Below are 25,211 nucleotides of genomic sequence, written 5' to 3'. Positions count from 1 at the left end.
AGATAATTGATCAGACTTTTTTCCCTAGGAAAATTGATATCACAGACTTTTATGATGTACATAATTATAAATGTTCCTTTCTTTATGTTAAAATTGATTAATTTAAAGAATGTCTTAAGAAAAAAAATAAAAGTGATTTTTTTCATAGAAAAAAATGAGAAAACGGGTATATATAAGAATATTCCGAGGAAAATAAGTGCCAGACATATTTTACTAGCTATTGACTTATTTTCCTAGGAAAATTTACCCAGTGACTTACATTCCTAGTAAAATTATGGTCATGGTTGATTACCTAGGAAAAAAAGTCCGGCGGACAAATTTTACTACCGGACCGAATTTACTGTTACAATTAAACTGCATGTCTAAGTACAAAACAGTCAAAATGACGTACGTAATCATGAATATGGAATAACCAGGTCCTTGTTTCAATTATGTACTGATAATTTTCAGTTTACTTTAATATCGAATTAGTCTCAAACTGTCTGACAGCGTCTGTTTATTGTAGTTTGAACAATGTTATATATGTTATACCTGCTGTTTCCCGTGCAGTTTAGAAGCAAGCAGAGCAGCAAATCCTTTCTTTGTGGCCAATACTTCATCTTCTTCATTAGGATGATAAACTTTCAAAATCTCTCCATATGGCGTTATTTCAAAAGAAAACCTAAGGAATAACTCATATATGATGCAAGATATAAATAAATACGAATCGAAAGTTGGATCATGAAAAAAAAAATTGCAGTCAGTTATAAACAAAGGGCAATTTCACATCACGTCCGTGAAAGTGCTAATTAAGAAAGTATTTGCGGCTGTTCACCAAATCTCCTCCACCCCGCCCTCCTTTCATGCACTATACACTTTAGTGTCCGAGTTGGAAAACAACCATTGAATGGTACGATATCTTGTGTTTATACTTTTGGAAAAAAAGTACTTGTACTTTCGCCAAGGACCTGATAAGCCTCTGATCGTTAGACAACCAATAAATCTTGGACATACCAATAAGAAAACTCTAAGAGCATTCAGCGATAATATAAGTCACGATAATTATTCAAGTTATTTATTAATAGTTGAGGAAATCATTGAATCCAATGACGTTCCAATCAGTTTTTCAACATGAAGCGAAAAATCTCTAGCCATTTTGCTAAAATGTTTTGTAGAACGGAAAATATGAAAATCCTCTTGTTAATTTTTTTCTTACACCCAAACCCCCTTTTCCTTCTCACCAAGCACACACACATCACCACCACCACCACAACGATCTCCCACCGTTTATATTTGCATTGATATCCTTTATATTTTTTACTATGAATACTTACCATTTGGAGAGATCCATGTCATGGCCGGAAGAACCTGAAAAAGTATGAAATATACCAGCTTTGAGTCTGAGTCAACCCATATGTATAGTTACCAATGTAACATATATATTTCACTCAATTTTATTAGATTGAAGGATAATATTGATTATTTGCGCCATTTGCAAAAACTTCATTTTATCATAATGCCTTATTACCCCAAAAAGGGGGATTTTACAGCAATGACATTGCATTCCAAGGACGCAAAAGAAAAAAGGTCATCGATCGTGGTCATCATATATATATATATATACTATTATCAACAATTTACAAGTGTCTATACCAGATACACCAAGATCTTAATCCCCCAATTCAAATAAAGTTGCGTAGAAAATAAAGATTATCAAAATATCTCCCATCAATACCAATTTTAACTAAACATGGGTTTTTCTAATTGTTGAAGGTTGTACAGTTGCCTATAATTGCTTACATCCACTTCATTTGAATTTTCCTGGATAGTTGTCTCATTGGCAATCATACCACAACTCCTTATCTTTTACATTAAACTTTTGCGAGATTTTCCCCTACGGACAGTCGAGTTCCGCTAGATTTTTAGCCCTGCTTCTTTAGCAATTCATCCTATGCTTTTAAATCCAAACTAATGGCATAACAAGAGATACAAAGAAGGACGAACAATAAAAATCAGACCAGAAAAGCACCTTAGAGCGCTTCACACTAACAATGTAAAATTTCCAATACAATAGCTAAATCTTCAAATCAATAGAATTGAGAATGGAAACGGGGAATGTGTCAAAGGGACAACAACCGACCAAAGAGCAGAAAAAAGTCCAAGAATATGATTTCAGACTAAAAGACATGTTATGGTTGCTTGCAATTTGAGCAGATGAAACAAACCAGCACTGGTATGGATTTTATAATAAGTACTAAAAGGATAACGTTATTTATTGGAATTTTTTGTGTTTGTTGTCGGTAATGTTGTATACTTTCATTTCTTCATTTACTGATATATTTTTAGAAAAAAATCGGTTGTGAGACGATTTTTGTAGACATTGGTTGCGATTCATAGCAAAAAGGAACACATCTGATAAGAGAGACACACATAGTCACCATTGACGATGTTTCTGTTCCTTTGTAAAAAGAAAAGCCAATAGCCTCTCAATTGTTGGCTTACACCTTTATATATATATTCATACCTGATCCATGGTTTGCCGTGAATGTAAAGGTGTAGACTTTTAGTAATATTTCCTGGTAAGCATCTGTATCCTCTATGTTAGTGTAACTGATCTATAAGGAATAATGCATATTCTGGTAAAAAAATGTTTTTATCATATTTTCCACGCGTTTCAGGGATTTATGTAGCAATATAAACTAAATTAAAAAAAACATAACAAAACTTCAAACAACTTAAACGAAAAAAAACCCACAAAACAAAAACAAACAAACAAAAAAAAAAACAAATTAGAAATGAACAGAACAAAACAAAACAAACAACACAAAACAGATATTTTCTCTTTTCGAAAATGACAGATAAGATGTAAGCTATCAACGCTTTGAATTTCTACTTCCATCGTTTTTCTTTTTCTGTGTCTTTTTCTCTGTATAAAGGAATTGATGATTGTGTATAAAATATGTTTACTTTATTATTCCCATCTGAGCTCTTGTGCACATTTATACAACACGTATAGTTAGTTGTCAAAGTGCCACAAAAGAACACAGAAGATTACATTGTAAGGTTTTAGTGAAAAGGAATTTCTAATAAATTTGTTTCTTGTATTTATCATTGTCCCCGATATGTTAATAAACTTTCTCCTTACTATTTAAAATATTTGAGTTGATTGTTACATTATCAAGTGACGCATCATATAACGTCTCCTAGGATTACTTCCTCGTGGGGTAGACATGTTTAGAAATGTTAAAATTAAATAAGACATTAATGGATTTGATATGCGTCGACGCACAGAAGGGGACACTTGTCGGCATTGGCATTACTGTCCGTGATTATTCGAGTCTGTTCGATTCTTTTTTTTTTTCGAAAATAATTGAGTAGTTACCGATTTGTTTTTTGTTGTGGTGTTGTGTTTTTTTTTTTCGTTTTTTTTTGGGGGGGGGGGGGGGGGGGGTATGGAGTTTTTGTATATTTGTTCGTAAGAGCGTGGGTGTATTCTTATATTTTTTATATACGCTTCTGTTTGCTTCGTTTTTTATTATGTCTAACCATTCATAATAACTACCGTTTTTATTATTAATAGATTGGTTGTGTTTTATAATTTATCTAATGTTAAGGTAAGAGTGGATGTATTTACGGGTGGAGGAGAACTTATGTGTTTAACCGTTCTAAAATTAAGAAAATAAAGTTTTCATTTCAATTATTCAATAATGAACAAATATTAAAAGTATTTTTCCTTTTTTATTTACATTAATTTTCTATGCTTAAAACAGAAAACGAACGCAGTTTAATTTTTCTCAGTTTGTAATACTAATACTAGTTTGACGTAATTAAGTCATTTTGGACCGTACATATTTTGAGCTTATAATACATTGGCATTGTTCTTGATTTTTGTCACAATATATACCATAGACTCATAACAGTTTAGATTGAATATGGTACTATAAAATTGGATGGTAAAAAGGTTAACAGCATCTTGCGGAAGGGTATAGATGCCTTATGCTTAATGTAAGATTTTTCGCGATTTTTTACGCCACCTTAAACATTCGAAGCAAGATGTTTATTACTAATCTGCTCTTGTATTTTATGAAACCATGTAATGTGACTTATCTATCTATTAAAACAGGAGTTGCACGGCGATTGTCACTAACAGAACAAGAACAGTTGACCCTTCCGCACTACCCGAATTGTTTTTTTTCACCGTGTTCATAGATACATATTCTCCTTGGTGTTCCCTATAATAGAACCTCATACAGAGAGAAGAAGAAGAACAGTTGCTCTATTTTTTTTATTATATTTTTAAGTTTTCTGCGTTTTAAATTTTATTGCATTTTCGTTGTTTTTCTTTTGTTAAAAGTGTTGTCAGTTCTTGTCGACTTGTGGTGTTTGACTGCCCTCTTAGTATGGTCTCCTTTGTTTTTATACATGCATATATATATTAGTCCACAAGCATATATATAAGTCTTTAAATGAGGTGTCTTCTTTATATTACTCTTACTCTATATTCCACAATTCGTACATGTGTAACATGGGTTCAAAATAGTATTACCAGAAATGTAAGGCTTTATTAAAAGCAATGATAAAAGACATGGTTTAATAGTAAAACTTTGGTTCAGACGAACAAAAAAGCCAAGCGGCAGCCACCTCTGAAAGCTCATAATAGAGAGAGATATTACAGTTGCTTCCTAATGTCTAGTTCAGTTTTCCAGTGCAATATAAAAAAAAACGATATAGACTTCTTTACGCCAGTACTGAAGGACACAACACAGGTTGGTTTAGGCTAGACAGGGTTAACTTTGATGAAACAATGAAGACATATAAAAATAAGAAGATGTGATATGATTGCCAAATGCCAATGATACAACTTTCCTTCAAAGACCAAATTATCAGTTCTTCATTTTTTTTTCGAGTGAAAACAAAAAAAAGAGAGCATAGTTTGTTGTTTAGAGTAACGATAGAAAAAAGTTAACATTGTTTCTTTTTTCAATTTGTTTACATAAAGAAAAACCACGAACAAGATAGTCTTTCAATAAAATAATCAAAAAGTTATTATCAAAAATTTAATATGAAGTTCACGCATTTTTTCTGTAAAACATGCTTAATATCTAAAGCATTTGAACAATATAAGCTGACCCAGTCATTTTGAACTATTGCACTAGAACAAGAGCAAAAAAGAAGACTAGTTCGTTCCTATTTCTTAGTTTGTAAAAAAGAAATGAATAAAAAAATCAAAGAAAAGAAACAAATTAAAATAAGATGTAGTAGGATTTTCATTTTGAATATCTAAATTGAAGGTGAATACATAGTTCGTTATTTAAGTTCATTAATTGTTTATCAAAAACGAAAACAAAACATAGTTTGCTTTTTGATTATTTAACCCGCTAATCTAAATTCATATCCGCCATTTCAGCCCCCTCCTTTCTAAATCTAACAAATGTCCCTATAGATATGTTACTGATTTTTGTATGACCCTTAGAGTTGACGTGTCAAGCCATTTTAAACTGATTTTTACAGTTTGTTCTTATGTTGTGCTGTTACACTAGTGTCCCAGGTTATTGGCAGGGTTGAGCACTCGAAAACATATGTTTTCCCCTCAACATTATTTATTTGCCTGTCCTAAGCAAGGAGCACGTAAATCAGTAGTTGTCTTTTGTTCCTGTCTGTCGTAGTTTTTCGTTTATTTTTTTAATTACTCATAGTTGGTTATCTTGTTTGAATTGTTTCACATTTTGGCATGGTGGGGTTTTTATAACTTACTATGTAATATGAGTTTTGTAATTGTTGAAGGCCGTATGGATACTTATAGTTTCTTACACCCTCTCTTGTTTGAATTGTTTCGCATTTTGTCATGGTGGGGTTTATATAGCCTATGATGTAGAATTAGTTTTCTAATTGTTAAAGGCCGTATGCTAGCTTATAGTTGCTTACAACCTCGTCGATAGCGTCTAGGGAATAGTTGTCTTATTGTCAATTTTACCACATCTTCTTATTTTAAATCATACAGCTGTATTTCATTTTTTTTTTCAAATAAGGAAAAACGAATGAAAATCATATACACTGAACGCTGTTCTTATATTATTTTTTTTTATTTATCTAAAATGTGTGTATCAAAGGCGGAAACTATTGAAAAAGAGAATTGTTGCAAAAGTTGCATTTCCTGTAATTGTGTAAATTAAAACATATACACTATATTTATTCGAATTTCTGAACATTAGTATGAAGATGAAGCTACTATAGTACTTTTATCAGCAACAAACATTCAAACGCGTCACATCAAAATGATTTCAAAGCCGACATCTGAAACATCACTTTTGTAGATTATCAACCGTCAACAATTGTCTTTGACTATTTTAATTTACAATAGTTTAAAATCAACTTCTGAGTTTGAATGTCCCTTTGGTATCTTTTGCCTCTCCTTTGGAACCTAAAACTTGCACATCTTGACCAAAATAATCTATAAGATAACTTATTCATCAGTATAAAGAAATGTGATATCGAATAGGAAATAACTTTGGCAAATACGAATTCTTAAAAACTGACAACTTGTGATACAACTAAGAAGTATGCTATCAATGTTACATTTTCTTCTTCTTAAAAATGGCAATCATTTAGTTTTATATGTGCAATCAAATATAACGAATACATTATACATTTGGAACATAACAGGTGGATTAAATTTAAAGAGAATTATAAAATAGCGATATGGTCGTTCAACTACGTATATCGTATACATGTAAGCAAAGTCATTTAGAAGTAGGTAATTCATATATCCACTAATACTTTTTTCATTGTCTTTCATTTCAAAGGAATATACCCACAGTCTCTATTTACAGTTTGCAGGTTTTACTCTCAAATCATTGATGGAAGACATCTGAATCTCATATAAGTAAAACTTTTAAGAATTTTAATGAATATATGCATCTATGTAAAGGGGATTTGATTGAATTTACAATCAAAGTGAAAGTAAATCAACAATATGTTTGTTCGGAAACCTACCTTTGCATCAACTCTAAACTTTCCGAGGTCTTTGACGTCTGAATCCGATTGGAAATTATACTGGTACTCATAGAACGGTCTGAACTTGATAAAGTTTGTGTTGACTGGCCTATATACCACAAATAGGCATAAAAACCAGAATGTCCATATTACGGACCCCGGCTGGTCCATGATAGTTGTTAAATAACTATTATATTATGTTTTTTTGTTACATCAAGATTTGATCAAACCTTTTTCACTTAAGTATCTAATTGTGAATAAGGAAGTCACAATGTCTTATATACTAGGCCTGATCAAATATCAACTCTTATCAAATATCACGATTGGCCATAATAGTTTAAACTTTTAAGTTATTGGGCACCGAATTTAAACAAGAAAGTTTGTGTTAATACTTCGTTAGATACCATGGAGCTGTTTATCAATTATATAAAGTCATATCTTGACAGGATATCGATTAAGTACGTTATATATATATATGTTTTCTCCGTTTGAAGTGTGTCGTTTTGACTTACTAATTGAAGTCTACTAAATACAGTAAAAGGAATCAATACAAGGAGTACTTGCAGAATTCAAGCGCTGTGCAAACAAATATAAATCTACCATGAAACAAGGAAAAATCGTTCCTCTGAAAAACAATGAGGCCTTTTAAATTATTTGCCATTTAATGTTTAATCAGTTTACTTCAAGAAAAGATAAAACGACATTTTAAGACGACATGCAAAGTCATAATTTTTTGTATAATCCTAAAAGACATGTTGGGATTATGTTGTTTTCTGAGAAGATTGTTATAAGTGCATGGTTATTTGAAGTGCATTTATATTTTCCAAAAACTAATCTCGACTATACAAATTACATTTACAAAATAGGCCTTCTGTATTTTTTCTGTTGCTCATTGATCTTAATATTGTCTGTTGTGCATTACCCTTGATATTGTTTGTTGCGCATTGCCCTTTATATTGTCTGTTGCACATTGCTCTTTATAGTCTGTTGCACATTGCTCTTTATAGTCTGTTGCACATTGCTCTTTATAGTCTGTTGCACATTGCTCTTTATAGTCTGTTGCGCATTGCTCTTTATAGTCTGTTGCACATTGCTCTTTATAGTCTGTTGCACATTGCTCTTTATAGTCTGTTGCACATTGCTCTTTATAGTCTGTTGCGCATTGCTCTTTATAGTCTGTTGCACATTGCTCTTTATAGTCTGTTGCACATTGCTGTTTATGGTCTGTTGCACATTGCTCTTTATAGTATGTTGCACATTGCTCTTTTTATAGTCTGTTGCACATTTCTCTTTATAGTCTGTTGCACATTTCTCTTTATAGTATGTTGCACATTGCTCTTTTTATTGTCTGTTGCGCGTTAATCTTTATATTGTTTGTTACGTACATGCATTACTCTTTTGGCTGATGTTTTAAAATTCGGACAAATGTAAATAAAGGCAACAATAGTATACCACTGTTCAATAGTCACAATTCGATTAAGCAAAAACAAATCCGGGTAACAAACTAAAACCGAGGGAAACACACCAACTATAAGAGGAAAACAACGGAACAACAGAAACACTGAACTACAACAAAAGCAAACGCCAACATACATAGAAACGGACTATCTGATAACAACTGCCATATTCCTGACTTGGTACAGGACATTTTAAGGACGTTTGTTTAAGGTGGTACCCAACACCTTGACTAATATTAATTTGGCTCGTTTAATTTTCATAAAATTTTGACAAAATGTTTTCTTTGACCCTTTGACAAAAATATAAAAATTTCAAAAAATTTGAACCAACCACTTTATCAGAAAAATTTCATTGGTTATATAGCAGTTTAACAAACACTAATTTTGATCATTGAGAAGCTTAATATTTCCTTAACAATACAAAGTAATTAAAACGTTTAGCTGATTTTTACAGAGTTATCTCCCTGTAGTAATAGGTACCACCTTAACATTCGAAATACCAAGTTAGTGAATAAACCGAAATGTTGATTGTGGTAATTGTACCCATATATTCATAGATAGAACAAGTACTATAATATTAAGATAATTTTCAATGACATCTAAAAACATGATGTCACAATTGAATATGACCATTGATCAACGTTCCGATCAAACGAAAAAGACATTGATGAAAAAAAAATAATACATGTAATTTGAAAAGCCAAAGAAATATAAAAAAATAGGGTAAAGACCTTAGGGAATATATTATTGTAAACCAAAAAATAACGGTGCATTACATTTGCACGCAAAAATCATTACGTTTGCGCGCAGCTTTTGATAACATTTGCGCGCATTTATTTTACAGGTAAACTCAGGTAAACGCAGGTAAATACAGGTAATAATACTTATTTAACTATTTACAAGTACAAGTACTCCTTCCGTTAGTCTTAATCTCCTGCTCACCATCGAGGAGGTGGAAGTGGGATTTCGAGCAGGATAAGTCCGTTTTATTATGCACAAGCACTAAATCCTAGAAATATATGCAGATAAAAATGTTAAAATGTTAAAACATAGCAAATCTAAAAAGTAAAAGTACTGATTTTACATGTTGGTACGTGCAGAAATTTGTAGCCAATTGCTTTGAGAAATGAAATTCTGTTAACTTCTCTATCCTGATATTTTCTCAAACTCTTCAGGTCTTTGTCAATAAGTGTTTTTTTTTTTTATATATATTCAGTAATTCACAACGGACTAATTTCATAGGCCTAGAAGTTATGTCTGCTGTCGTTTTTTTATTTGCAACAACGCGGATAATCTTCCTCTCAAGTTTTCTAGCATTTGACTCATGTGTATGATCACAGTTACCATTTAGAATAGCAGTTGAATGTTCATCAGTTTTTCTACTAAATTTGCAATCCTTTACAGTGCATTACCATGAAATAGTGCCTGACTTCAGTGTTCTATCAATACAGAAAGTAAATCCATCGTACACCCTTATGATATTTTTCCCGATTTGTTTCATATTCCAAATTTAATAATTTATAGTCCTATTTATTATGAAAATTAATACATCATAGTCATATTTATTATGAATTACCTTTATTATTACCTGTGTTATCTGTAAAATGAATGCGCGCAAATGTAATCAAAAGCTGCGGACAAACGTAAAAAAATGTAATCCCTAAATGCGCGCAAATGTGATGAGCCCAAAATTAATGGAAAGCAGATTTCAGACAATTGGCTACTTGCTATATGATCTATCTGTATCACAGTTTACCTGGCAGAGGCTTATCTCTGATGCCTCAACGGCAACAACCAGTTTCAAGTTATGAGCATGTAGTTCAGTAGTTGTCGTTGGTTCATGTCTGTCATATGTGTTTTTCGTAAAATATTTTGTTATAAATTAGGCCGTTAGTTTTCTCCTATGAATTGATTCACATTTTACATGTCGGGGCCTTTTATAGCTGACTACACGGTATAGGGTTTTCTCGTTGTTGAAGGCCGTATGCATGCCTTTAATTGCTTATATTTACTTCATTTGAACTTTGGTGGATAGTTGTCTCATTGGCAATCATACTGCATCTCCTTATTTTTATACAGACATTTTATTTGTAGTACGGGAGTATCAAAACAATGATAATTGTTGATTCTGCAAGATGAAAAAAAAAAAAAAACACTACGATCTTTCTATTTTTCACCTGCAGATTAAAATACTTTTAGTATAAACAATTTCAAATTTACTTTTTTATATGGACATTTCGACAACGTGAACCAGATGGGGGTACTTGAAATTCAAACTATTAATGTGAGTGTTTTGTATATATGGTTTTTGAACGATAAAAGAAATGATAGATTTTTTGGGGTGAGTTTGTTATACATTGTCGTAAAACATTTCCAAAAGTGCTTCACGTCACTTGATTAAATGATTTTATCCCGTTTGAAATGTCTCCTTACCAAGTTAACCACTTGGCAACATGACGGGTGTTAGATGAGAAGCAGATTAATTAATTATGTTTCCCCTTTCTGAGCATCTTATATATTTTCCCTGTTATAAGATTCAAAGGTTGTCTATACCTGCTGTATTTAATGACCGTCAGATTTATATCGCTGCTATTTCTTTGTCTTGTCAGTATATTGTCCTTTTCCTTTAGCATTTTCCGACACCTCTTCCCACCCTTATCTTTATTATAATTTGTTTTGTGTCTTCAACGCAATATTTCTAAATGTATTTGATTTTCGTTGTCTTTAAAGATAAGAGTTTTCATGACTTAGTAAGATTTCGTATTTGTCACACAGTCAAACTAAATTTACAACTTATTTGCGTTTTATCAACAAGAACTTGCAATATTTTACATATATAAATAAGATAAACCATATACTAGACACTAGTCAAATACTTTTTCCTTACGAGACTTTAAAACTCTGCGTTAGAAAGAAAACAACATAAAAAGAATCTTTTAAAATGTCACAAGAACTTTATGTTTAACGTATATTAACAAACAGACAGAAATGAATTTATTTGAACATCTTTTACCATTTTTATCATATGATTGTCCTGAGTGAGAGGACAAGAGATACAAAAAAATGTAAGACGCAATAACATTATGTTTGAGGGTTTAGATTGGGTTTACAGAATTTATATAGAATAATGGACTCAAAATAGAGAATAAAGGGTATGACATTCAAAAAGCTCTTATATGAACCCCTTGGATCTGCTGGGGTTTGTGCTGCTCATTCTACGTTGTGTTTTCTAGACTATTGTTTGTCTTTTCGGGTTTGTCTTTTAAAGTTTTATGCCATGACCTTTGTCAGTTTGTCTTCCACTTATGATTTTGAATATCCCTTTGGTATCTTCCGTCTCTTTTATACCTTTAGTAGCTTCCAAACTCAATATAAATACGCGACTGTGATTTGCGCGATTCATTACAGCGGAAATGGTATTAATATTTAGCTTGATTATTTCTGCCATATCAATTCTTGTTGGATCTGTAAATTATATTTCCAGAAATGAAGGTAAATTTCTTTTTTTCAAATTCAATTATCAATGTAATATGTCTATATTTTCTATTGATAATTTTTAAAAATTGTTGTTATCGTGGTAAGCACTCACATACCGTAGGTCTTTCAAGGAAGAATTAGTTGGACTTTTGTCTCTGTTTCGGCAATTAGCTCTAGAAATTGTGTTACCAAATGTATGAAAATAATAAAAATTACGAAAAATGTCAACCCTCACAAATGTTCGTATGGTTTTTGATAAAGAGGACAGTTTAAAATACAACTGTATTTGACGCGTCTGTATTTGTTTGAATAAAAGCCAGGTTTGTAAAGTTGGCGAAATCCAAAGAATATTTAATTCTAAAGACTGTAAATTATGTAAATAATCAAGAGTCATATATAAAAATGTTATTTCGTTTACATATTCTTATCGATTACATAATAGAATAATACACATTATACCAATGTTTTGTATAATTTTGTATTAAAACATATACGAAACCAAAGTAAACTAAAATGTAATTTTAAGATAATCAATACACAGACTTGCTTTTAAATAGAAATTCTGTCTATAATGTGAATTTTCCCGTAATCATTTTCGGATAAATAATAAAATTTGTCAAAATCTATCACAATTTCAGTCATACGCCAATATCAATCAAAAAGTGCGTACGTTGTACACTGAGATGTTGTTATGTGCAATATAGTGTCGATTTTAAGAATGTTGAAAGTGAAATAAGTGCAGCAAAATTGGCTCTACTTCATTTGCTTTCAAATCAAATTAACATAGTCAATCAAACAAAGACATAGATGACAATACTGATATAATGATGAAAAAATCTTCTAGCATTGTTTTCTTTGTGATTGTTATGAAGTACCTTTATAGGGAAAAGCTAATATGTTTAGAGGGTACCTGCCGGTGCAGTGTAGAACTTATATGGAATGGAACCAATTGTATCATGAGTAAGATATATGTTCTTCAATGTTGTGATATCAATTTTGTTGTCATTATGCAACAATTGGTAACAATTCTACTCTGAACTTTTTTAAGAACCAATTTTGAGTCTACATGTAAAATTAAAACGTTTCTTATTCTATTCGAACTTGTATCGATTCGGCATCAACCAATTCCGTGAAAAAGATTTGCCTTTATACGAATAATTGTAATTTTTACATTGGTTGCAATGAATTACATTGATTTCCCATTGTAATAAAAACCGATAATTTCACATGTGAAATAAACGTGGTTATTTCACTCCTCTGACGTCATACAACAATAGGCGTTGTCAAGACGTCGATAACGTCGGATCAAAACAAATTGTGAATGCGTAGAAAAAAGATATAGCTCCTTACATTTTCTACATTAATTTCATTAAAAAAAGCCATTTTCCAATGTAATAAAAGAATAACTAATCAAAGAATTCAAATATCGAAAAATATTCAACTCGTGACCGAACAACACTGATAATTAACTCATGCGCTACGCGCATTCGTGAATTAATGTGTTCTTCGGTCACTCGTTGAATATTTTTCTCTATTTGAATTCTTCGATTAGTTATTCTATAAATATTTAGTAAAATTCAACGACAAAATAACTCTACAACACTTAATATGCCGTTTTGAACTTTAATCGAATTGTGAAATTGAGTTTGACTTTGGGAATTCCTTTTATGTATTTCCATGTCTTTGGGATATCCTCAAAACGTATACATAATAAGATAAAAACAAAAAGACAGGTGTGAACCCGTTCCGAACCCAAACATTTTATTCTTTTGAAATGTAACAGTTGTAAACTTCATCCCTTACGCGTCTAAACAGGTATAGTCTCGCTCTTTTTGTAATTCATGCAAATGCCTCAGTTATTGTTCGTTACCTTGATTTGTATCTTCTTTATTGATTTATAAGACGTGAGCAAGCAGTAAACTTCCGTTGCTAAAATTTAAGTTCATCATCAATAAGAAAACGGAAAAATATTCTCCGATTTGTTGTATACTGAATTAACTGTAGTAATTTTACTGCACCAGCTGCGCATTCAGACGCGAACATATAGACTTTGACGTAAATGTATGTATAATGGAAACTGTTTAAAGAGCCCACACAGCGTTATGCCACTATAAAGAAATATGAAATTCTAAAACAAAATTAGTTATTAAACTCCCCTGGAAAAGAAATAGTTTATACTTTGAATTTAAGTAAAAAAAAAAGTATAGAAATTCCAGTAATCTTTTTGAGTCCTTTCTTTTTTATTACTAGTATAAACCCATATATTACAGGACAAATGGCCGGTATGCAGTGTACTTCTCAGATTGAATGCCAAGACCACCTTCTTTGCGTGGAAGGATCATGTTCATGTCATGAAACACATTACCTGAAGGACAAAAAATGTTTCACAAGTGAGTGTTGACATGTGTCATACAACATATTAAGTGTAACACTTCTTGACATCACTTTATAAACGTTATCATTTTCTTTTCTGTAGTGTTTTCTTTTAATCACCCTTTTAAGAGTGGTAAAATGCAATCCTTAATATTTCGTAAATTATGCATGCAATAATTGGTGTCGTTTAGTTAATTATGACTTAAAATGTGTAGGATAAACATTGATGAGACTGCAAACCAACAACACAACCAAAAGGTCATTTGTAGACAAATTCACTATTGGTATTAATTATCAGTAATTTGTAAAACCTTTTCAATCATATTAAAATTGAGAATGTAAACTGGCTGGAATCCGCTTGTATAACGCTACACTCAAACAACCGGTACGGCCCAATCTTGAAGGGCAAAATTTTGCCCTGGAGATTTCAACGATATTCGACGGTACTTTGTTACATAGCAAATTAAAATATCCGAAAATGTAAACAAACAGAACAATTTGTTTCTTGTTGCATAGAGCATAAAATTAATGCGTAAAATAAATTCCCATTCTAAATTTTAATAAACTAATGTATTATAAAAAGAAAAAAATATTGAAAAAAGGCATCAATTTAAAATAAAATAAAATTCCGCTAAACTCCATGAATGAGTTGGGCACATACGCGTCATGGTAAACGTGACGTCATACAAAATGAAAACTTTCGAACTGAAGGCTATTATGATATGTCAACTGTGGATTTGACAGTAAATTTTAGCCAATGAAAAAATTGTTCAATGAAATTGATGGTTTGAAAAAAAGAATATGCTTTCAATCTTTATTAGTTGATTTGCGGTAACATTTCTTGGATTGTAACATAAAATAAAATTTCATGTTTACAATGGGAATTGCGGTATAATACACGTGATTTGATTGGATGATGGAGAAGTCTCATGACTAATCAAATTCTACAATAGATCGGATCTCACCGGTTGTCTATGAACAAGGTGTAGTAGTCAGTTGAGAGCCATCTTATTGAGAATGGAAATGGGGAATGTGTCAATAACCCGACCAACAAGCAGAAAACAGCCGAAGGCCACAATGGGTCTTCAACACAGCGAGAAAATCCCGCACCCGGAAGCGGGCTTCAGCTGACCCCTAAACAAACTAGTTCAATGAAAATGGACGTCACACTAAACTCCAAAACATATAAGTGAACTAAAATTTAAAAAACACACAAGACTAACAAAGGCCAGAGGCGCCTGACTTGGGACAGCGCAAAAATGCGGCGGGGTTAAACATGTTTTGTGATTTATTGCCATAGAATTAGACAACACGTCATGGTGGCAGACTTTTAAATATGAAATTCGTCAATGAATTCAACAGGGGCTATCAAATATCTGTGTTAAACACCAAATTCTCTTTATATATGTGAATATACTTTGTTATTTTTCTATTGCAATGTTGTTGCTTTTGCACAGATGCATGTAAGTGTTATAAAACAAAATACTGTCAAAGATGTTTATGATGCACAATGTCACCAAACAATCATGGTGCAACATGTATAAGGCAAGTGTTATTCATAATGTCACCAGCAGATCAGTATGCAACATGTACCAGATATGCATCATGCCAATGCGTAGTAATCAATATACTAGCGCAATATGCAGTATCGATTAAGGCGACAGTAGTTTACCGATGTTCAGATTTTGTAAGTCGATTTGGAAAAGACAAATCAAGGTAACAAACAGAAACAGTGAATCGCATGTACTCTAAATGGATCTAGACTTAGTGCGTCGATAGGATAAGCGCCCCCTTCTGAGCATGCATCACCGGTCACAAGAAACCACACCTCATTTAACCTCATAACTCTGATGAAGCATATTAAGTGTAAGGGGCCAACCTCTATTATTGCAGTCCGTATAATGTGAACACGCACAAGCGTAACGTATATATTAAGATGTGTAAACGCCATGTGATGAGACAGAGGGAGAGAGGCTGAGAAATGGGACGTTGACAATTGCAAAATTGAAATCATCACGATTGTCATAGATTCTAGTTTGCATATTTAGTGCAAGGTTGACTAGTTTTATTTCTTGTACCTTTATCCCTCTTGTAAAGTTTGTCAGTAAGGAAAATATTGACGTTCGTTGAAATCAGCGATATTACTGAACATAAGCATCAAATGTACTGATAAATGTATGACCTTATAAAAAGCAGTCAACGAAACATGACCATAAACGAACAGAAAAGTTATTACCTTTTTCGTTAATTGTGGTATGAAGATTATGCAGAGATAATAAAATTTCATCAGGAATTAAAGGGGTCAAAGATCACTTTTCAAGTTTGATTTTGCAGTCGTTTGATCAGATGTGGATTCTGAAAATTTTATCCAATTCTAAAAAATATTTTTCATATTTTTTTCCACTTGACCGTAAAATATAGAATAACTTAAGTTTGACTTAATATTTAGAATTTATTTATCAAAGGCCTAGAAAACAAGTCACATGGAATGAGAAGCTCTGTCGAACATTTCATATTGTTTCCAGCCGAGTATAAAGATTGTTACGGGACGGGTAGGTTTGTCCCGAAAATCAAAATGCATATCTTTCGCTTTACACCATGATGACTACTAGTATGTTTTATGTTATTAGTAAATTATAATATCCGTCAACCCTGGTGTTGAGTTACAAACAAAGTTAGTAGGTAGTGTAGCTGGCTAAACGGTCAAGGCGATGATAGCATAGCAGACAAAACAGCTAAGGCACTGGTCATAATATTGTAGCTTTTTAACTGATTAACATAGACTTACTAAGTGATTTAAGCTTTACAATTTATTATATATAAATCATTCAATATTCTACAAAGTATAAATCAAAGAAAACCCACCAGAGCACTTAGTTTGTTATATTTGAAAATATACAGCGACCCTTTTTAGTACGTTAATTATTTGTCGACATCATACATGTAGTTAAAAGTAAAATCACAAAAATACTGAACTCCGAGGAAAATTCAATCGGAAAGTCCCTAAGCGTAGTAAAATATCTAGATCAATCATGGTTTGGTATATTAATTCAACGGGAACGCATAACATAGCAAAGGTACATATATTTTAAGGGTTGCATCGATTGCGGCGTATTTGGTTTGCTGTGGTCATTTCCGTGGTATCATTTTCACACAACTGTCCCACCAATGTCTCGTGTCCCTATGGTGAATGTGGGCAAATTATGTAATGCTTATTTGATGCTGACCTCATGTCCTAAGGAAACTGACGACAATATACTTGCTGATGCAAATGCCGACGAGTACGAATGTTTATATTCTGTCAAGTCGGAAGATTGAGAAACGGAACTTAACTCTGATTTCTCTTAGCATGTATGGCTCCGTTTACAATATTCAAGCCTTACACAAATAAGACAGAAAGTAATAAAACGGGAACGTTTGAAATAAGGATAAACAGAAACTGGGAATAGTCGTTCAGTCTTTGGAACCTTTCTGGTCCAAGAGTGAATACGAACTCTCTCTCATTATTCCTAGTGGACTTACTAACAATATTTACATACACAAACAATAAAAGTATATGTACTGTTCATCAAATGTCTTTGCATAAAAAGTAAAATAACAAAAATACCGAACTCCAACGAAAATTAAAAAAGGAAAGTCACTTATCAAATGGCTAAATCAAAAGCTCAAACACATCAAACGAATGGTAGAAAACATCTGTCGTATTCCTGACTTGGTACAGATATTTCCTTATGTAGAAAATGGTGGATTAAACCTGGTTTTATACCTATAGGTTTTTATGCATACACATTCGGCATACAGTAAACGACCATGTTGAACAAAGTCGTATGTCCAAACCTACAGGTTGCAATTCTGTAAATATAGATAATGCAATTTCCCATAGGAACTCCCTTTGCAGCTAAAACTGTGCCACTTTTACTGTGAAGTTTCGTGAAAAAATATATCCCAGAACGGAAAGTTGATATGCACTACTATTTTATTCAAAGGTCAAAAGATAGGGCTGTGCGGCATATTTTAAACATTTTTATGCCCTGAACTTCTTAGAGTTTAAACTTATATTAAAATTCTATACTACCCCTACCTCCATTATTGGACCTCCTAAGAATTAAATTTTAGGCGCTACCATGTTTTTCTATACTGATAACATTTTAGTTTTCTGCGTTTTTAATTTTATTGCATTTTCGTTGTTTTTCTTTTGTTAAAAGTGTTGTCAGTTCTTGTCGATTTGTGGTGTTCTACTGCCCTCTTAGTATGGTCTCATTTGTTTTTATACATGCATATATATATTAGTCCACAAGCATATATATAAGTCTTTAAATGAGGTGTCTTCTTTATATTACTCTGAGTCCACAATTCGTACATGTGTAACATGGGTTCAAAATAGTATTACCAGAAATGTAAGGCTTTATTAAAAGCAATGATAAAAGACATGGTTTAATAGTAAAACTTTGGTTCAGACGAACAAAAAAGCCAAGCGGCAGCCACCTCTGAAAGCTCATAATAGAGAGAGATATTACAGTTGCTTCCTAATGTCTAGTTCAGTTTTCCAGTGCAATATTAAAAAAAAACGATATAGACTTCTTTACGCCAGTATTGAAGGACACAACACAGGTTGGTTTAGGCTAGACAGGGTTAACTTTGATGAAACAATGAAGACATATAAAAATAAGAAGATGTGATATGATTGCCAAATGCCAATGATACAACTTTCCTTCAAAGACCAAATTACCAGTTCTTCATGTTTTTTCGAGTGAAAACAAAAAAAGAGAGCATAGTTTGTTGTTTAGAGTAACGATAGAAAAAGTTAACATTGTTTCTTTTTTCAATTTGTTTACATAAAGAAAAACCACGAACAAGATAGTCTTTCAATAAAATAATCAAAAAGTTATTATCAAAAATTTAATATGAAGTTCACGCATTTTTTCTGTAAAAAATGCTTAATATCTAAAGCATTTAAACAATATAAGCTGACCCAGTCATTTTGAACTATTGCACTAGAACAAGAATAAAAAAGAAGACTATTTCGTTCCTATTTCTTAGTTTGTAAAAAAGAAATGAATAAAAAAATCAAAGAAAAGAAACAAATTAAAATAAGATGTAGTAGGATTTTCATTTTGAATATCCAAATTGAAGGTGAATACATAGTTTGTTATTTAAGTTCATTAATTGTTTATCAAAAACGAAAAAAGAACATAGTTTGCTTTTTGATTATTTAGCCCGCTAATCTAAATTCATATCCGCCATTTCAGCCCCCTCCTTTCTAAATCTAACAAATGTCCCTATAAATATGTTACTGATTTTTGTATGACCCTTACAGTTGACGTGTCAAGCCATTTTAAACTGATTTTTACAGTTTGTTCTTATGTTGTGCTGTTACACTAGTGTCCCAGGTTATTTGGAGGGTTGGGCACTCGAAAACATATTTTTTCCCCTCAACATTATTTATTTGCCTGTCCTAAGCAAGAAGCACGTAAATCAGTAGTTGTCTTTTGTTCCTGTCTGTCGTAGTATTTCGTTTATTTTTTAATTACTCATAGCTGGTTATCTTGTTTGAATTGTTTCACATTTTGGCATGGTGGGGTTTTTATAACTTACTATGTAGTATGAGTTTTGTAATTGTTGAAGGCCGTATGGATACTTATAGTTTCTTACACCCTCTCTTGTTTGAATTGTTTTGCATTTTGTCATGGTGGGGTTTATATAGCCTATGATGTAGAATTAGTTTTCTAATTGTTAAAGGCCGTATGCTAGCTTATAGTTGCTTACAACCTCGTCGATAGCGTCTAGGGAATAGTTGTCTTATTGTCAATCTTACCACATCTTCTTATTTTAAATCATACAGCTGTATTTCATTTTTTTTTTCAAATAAGGAAAAACGAATGAAAATCATATACACTGAACGCTGTTCTTATATTATTTTTTTTATTTATCTAAAATGTGTGTATCAAAGGCGGAAACTATTGAAAAAGAGAATTTATGCAAAAGTTGCATTTCCTGTAATTGTGTAAATTAAAACATATACACTTTATTTATTCGAATTTCTGAACATTAGTATGAAGATGAAGCTACTATAGTACTTTTATCAGCAACAAACATTCAAACGCGTCACATCAAAATGATTTCAAAGCCGACATCTGAAACATCACTTTTGTAGATTATCAACCGTCAACAATTGTCTTTGACTATTTTAATTTACAATAGTTTAAAATCAACTTCTGAGTTTGAATGTCCCTTTGGTATCTTTTGCCTCTCCTTTGGAACCTAAAACTTGCACATCTTGACCAAACTAATCTATAAGATAACTTATTTATCAGTATAAAGAAATGTGATATCGAATAGGAAATAACTTTGGCAAATACGAATTCTTAAAAACTGACAATTTGTGATACAACTAAGAAGTATGCTATCAACGTTACATTTTCTTCTTCTTAAAAATGCAATCATTTAGTTTTATATGTGTAATCAAATATAGCGAATACATTATACATTTGGAACATAACAGGTGGATTAAATTTAAAGAGAATTATAAAATAGCGATATGGTCGTTCAACTACGTATATCGTATATACATGTAAGCAAAGTCATTTAGAAGTAGGTAATTCATATATCCACTAATACTTTTTTCATTGTCTTTCATTTCAAAGGAATATACCCACAGTCTCTATTTACAGTTTGCAGGTTTTACTCTCAAATCATTGATGGAAGACATCTGAATCTCATATAATTAAAACTTTTAAGAATTTTAATGAATATATGCATCTATGTAAAGGGGATTTGATTGAATTTACAATCAAAGTGACAGTAAATCAACAATATGTTTGTTCGGAAACCTACCTTTGCATCAACTCTAAACTTTCCGAGGTCTTTGACATCTGAATCCGATTGGAAATTATACTGGTACTCATAGAACGGTCTGAACTTGATAAAGTTTGTGTTGACTGGCCTATATACCACAAATAGGCATAAAAACCAGAATGTCCATATTACGGACCCCGGCTGGTCCATGATAGTTGTTAAATAACTATTATATTATGTTTTTTGTTACATCAAGATTTGATCAAACCTTTTTCACTTAAGTATCTAATTGTGAATAAGGAAGTCACAATGTCTTATATACTAGGCCTGATCAAATATCAACTCTTATCAAATATCACGATTGGCCATAATAGTTTAAACTTTTAAGTTATTGGGCACCGAATTTAAACAAGAAAGTTTGTGTTAATACTTCGTTAGATACCATGGAGCTGTTTATCAATTATATAAAGGTATATCTTGACAGGATATCGATTAAGTACGTTTTATATATATATATATGTTTTCTCCGTTTGAAGTGTGTCGTTTTGACTTACTAATTGAAGTCTACTAAATACAGTAAAAGGAATCAATACAAGGAGTACTTGCAGAATTCAAGCGCTGTGCAAACAAATATAAATCTACCATGAGACAAGGAAAAATCGTCCCTCTGAAAAACAATGAGGCCTTTTAAATTATTTGCCATTTAATGTTTAATCAGTTTACTTCAAGAAAAGATAAAACGACATTTTAAGACGACATGCAAAGTCATAATTTTTTGTATAATCCTAAAAGACATGTTGGGATTATGTTGTTTTCTGAGAAGATTGTTATAAGTGCATGGTTATTTGAAGTGCATTTATATTTTCCAAAAACTAATCTCGACTATACAAATTACATTTAAAAAATAGGCCTTCTGTATTTTTTCTGTTGCTCATTGATCTTAATATTGTCTGTTGTGCATTACCCTTGATATTGTTTGTTGCGCATTGCCCTTTATATTGTCTGTTGCACATTGCTCTTTATAGTCTGTTGCACATTGCTGTTTATGGTCTGTTGCACATTGCTGTTTATGGTCTGTTGCACATTGCTCTTTATAGTCTGTTGCACATTGCTGTTTATGGTCTGTTGCACATTGCTCTTTATAGTCTGTTGCACATTTCTCTTTATAGTCTGTTGCACATTTCTCTTTATAGTCCGTTGCACATTGCTCTTTTTATTGTCTGTTGCGCATTAATCTTTATATTTTTTGTTACGTACATGCATTACTCTTTTGGCTGATGTTTTGAAATTCGGACAAATGTAAATAAAGGCAACAATAGTATACCACTGTTCAATAGTCACAATTCGATTAAGCAAAAACAAATCCGGGTAACAAACTAAAACCGAGGGAAACACACCAACTATAAGAGGAAAACAACGGAACAACAGAAACACTGAACTACAACAAAAGCAAACGCCAACATACATAGAAACGGACTATCTGATAACAACTGCCATATTCCTGACTTGGTACAGGACATTTTAAGGACGTTTGTTTAACATTCGAAATACCAAGTTAGTGAATAAACTGAAATGTTGATTGTGGTAATTGTCCCCATATGTTCATAGATAGAACAAGTACTATAATATTAAGATAATTTTCAATGACATCTAAAAACATGATGTCACAATTGAATATGACCATTGATCAACGTTCCGATCAAACGAAAAAGACATTGATGAAAAAAAAAAATAATACATGTAATTTGAAAAGCCAAAGAAATATAAAAAAATAGGTAAAGACCTTAGGGAATATATTATTGTAAACAAAAAAATAACGGTGCATTACATTTGCACGCAAAAATCATTACGTTTGCGCGCAGCTTTTGATAACATTTGCGCGCATTTATTTTACAGGTAAACTCAGGTAAACGCAGGTAAATACAGGTAATAATACTTATTTAACTATTTACAAGTACAAGTACTCCTTCCGTTAGTCTTAATCTCCTGCTCACCATCGAGGAGGTGGAAGTGGGATTTCGAGCAGGATAAGTCCGTTTTATTATGCACAAGCACTAAATCCTAGAAATATATGCAGATAAAAATGTTAAAATGTTAAAACATAGCAAATCTAAAAAGTAAAAGTACTGATTTTACATGTTGGTACGTGCAGAAATTTGTAGCCAATTGCTTTGAGAAATGAAATTCTGTTAACTTCTCTATCCTGGTATTTTCTCAAACTCTTCAGGTCTTTGTCAATAAGTGTTTTTTTTTTATATATATTCAGTTATTCACAACGGACTAATTTCATAGGCCTAGAAGTTATGTCTGCTGTCGTTTTTTTATTTGCAACAACGCGGATAATCTTCCTCTCAAGTTTTCTAGCATTTGACTCATGTGTATGATCACAGTTACCATTTAGAATAGCAGTTGAATGTTCATCAGTTTTTCTACTAAATTTGCAATCCTTTACAGTGCATTACCATGAAATAGTGCCTGACTTCAGTGTTCTATCAATACAGAAAGTAAATCCATCATACACCCTTATGATATTTTTCCCGATTTGTTTCATATTCCAAATTTAATAATTTATAGTCCTATTTATTATGAAAATTAATACATCATAGTCATATTTATTATGAATTACCTTTATTATTACCTGTGTTATCTGTAAAATGAATGCGCGCAAATGTAATCAAAAGCTGCGGACAAACGTAAAAAAAATGTAATCCCTAAATGCGCGCAAATGTGATGAGCCCAAAATTAATGGAAAGCAGATTTCAGACAATTGGCTACTTGCTATATGATCTATCTGTATCACAGTTTACCTGGCAGAGGCTTATCTCTGATGCCTCAACGGCAACAACCAGTTTCAAGTTAGGAGCATGTAGTTCAGTAGTTGTCGTTGGTTCATGTCTGTCATATGTGTTTTTCGTAAAATATTTTGTTATAAATTAGGCCGTTAGTTTTCTCCTATGAATTGATTCACATTTTACATGTCGGGGCCTTTTATAGCTGACTACACGGTATAGGGTTTTCTCGTTGTTGAAGGCCGTATGCATGCCTTTAATTGCTTATATTTACTTCATTTGAACTTTGGTGGATAGTTGTCTCATTGGCAATCATACTGCATCTCCTTATTTTTATACAGACATTTTATTTGTAGTACGGGAGTATCAAAACAATGATAATTGTTGATTCTGCAAGATGAAAAAAAAAAAACACTACGATCTTTCTATTTTTCACCTGCAGATTAAAATACTTTTAGTATAAACAATTTCAAATTTACTTTTTTATATGGACATTTCGACAACGTGAACCAGATGGGGGTACTTGAAATTCAAACTATTAATGTGAGTGTTTTGTATATATGGTTTTTGAACGATAAAAGAAATGATAGATTTTTTGGGGTGAGTTTGTCATACATTGTCGTAAAACATTTCCAAAAGTGCTTCACGTCACTTGATTAAATGATTTTATCCCGTTTGAAATGTCTCCTTACCAAGTTAACCACTTGGCAACATGACGGGTGTTAGATGAGAAGCAGATTAATTAATTATGTTTCCCCTTTCTGAGCATCTTATATATTTTCCCTGTTATAAGATTCAAAGGTTGTCTATACCTGCTGTATTTAATGACCGTCAGATTTATATCGCTGCTATTTCTTTGTCTTGTCAGTATATTGTCCTTTTCCTTTAGCATTTTCCGACACCTCTTCCCACCCTTATCTTTATTATAATTTGTTTTGTGTCTTCAACGCAATATTTCTAAATGTATTTGATTTTCGTTGTCTTTAAAGATAAGAGTTTTCATGACTTAGTAAGATTTCGTATTTGTCACACAGTCAAACTAAATTTACAACTTATTTGCGTTTTATCAACAAGAACTTGCAATATTTTACATATATAAATAAGATAAACCATATACTAGACACTAGTCAAATACTTTTTCCTTACGAGACTTTAAAACTCTGCGTTAGAAAGAAAACAACATAAATAGAATCTTTTAAAATGTCACAAGAACTTTATGTATAACGTATATTAACTAACAGACAGAAATGAATTTATTTGAACATCTTTTACCATTTTTATCATATGATTGTCCTGAGTGAGAGGACAAGAGATACAAAAAAATGTAAGACGCAATAACATTATGTTT

General features: G+C 32.0%; 2 protein-coding genes across 2 annotated transcripts in view; one reads left to right on the top strand and one right to left on the bottom strand.

Annotated features, from left to right (window-relative positions):
- Nucleotides 1–234: 234 nt before the first annotated feature.
- On the bottom strand, nucleotides 235–7,196 carry LOC127704596 (uncharacterized). The gene is made up of 4 exons (XM_052208717.1): nucleotides 6,973–7,196; nucleotides 2,504–2,594; nucleotides 1,314–1,347; nucleotides 235–661 (listed from the first exon to the last, which is right to left on the bottom strand). The coding sequence occupies exons 1-4, from the start codon at nucleotides 7,141–7,143 to the stop codon at nucleotides 526–528; spliced, it is 432 nt and encodes a 143-aa protein (XP_052064677.1). The 5' UTR covers nucleotides 7,144–7,196; the 3' UTR covers nucleotides 235–525.
- Nucleotides 7,197–14,237: 7,041 nt separating this feature from the next.
- Nucleotides 14,238–25,211, top strand: part of LOC127704595 (angiopoietin-related protein 7-like) — a 49,237-nt gene continuing 38,263 nt past the window's right edge. The window contains exon 1 of the mRNA XM_052208716.1: nucleotides 14,238–14,296. The gene's annotated coding sequence lies outside the window, so the exon portion shown is untranslated. The remainder of the gene's footprint in view (nucleotides 14,297–25,211) is intronic.

Source organism: Mytilus californianus, unplaced genomic scaffold, assembly GCF_021869535.1.
Source record: "Mytilus californianus isolate M0D057914Y unplaced genomic scaffold, xbMytCali1.0.p SCAF_6, whole genome shotgun sequence".
Taxonomy (NCBI): domain Eukaryota; kingdom Metazoa; phylum Mollusca; class Bivalvia; order Mytilida; family Mytilidae; genus Mytilus; species Mytilus californianus.
This window is presented reverse-complemented; position numbering and strand designations above follow the sequence as displayed.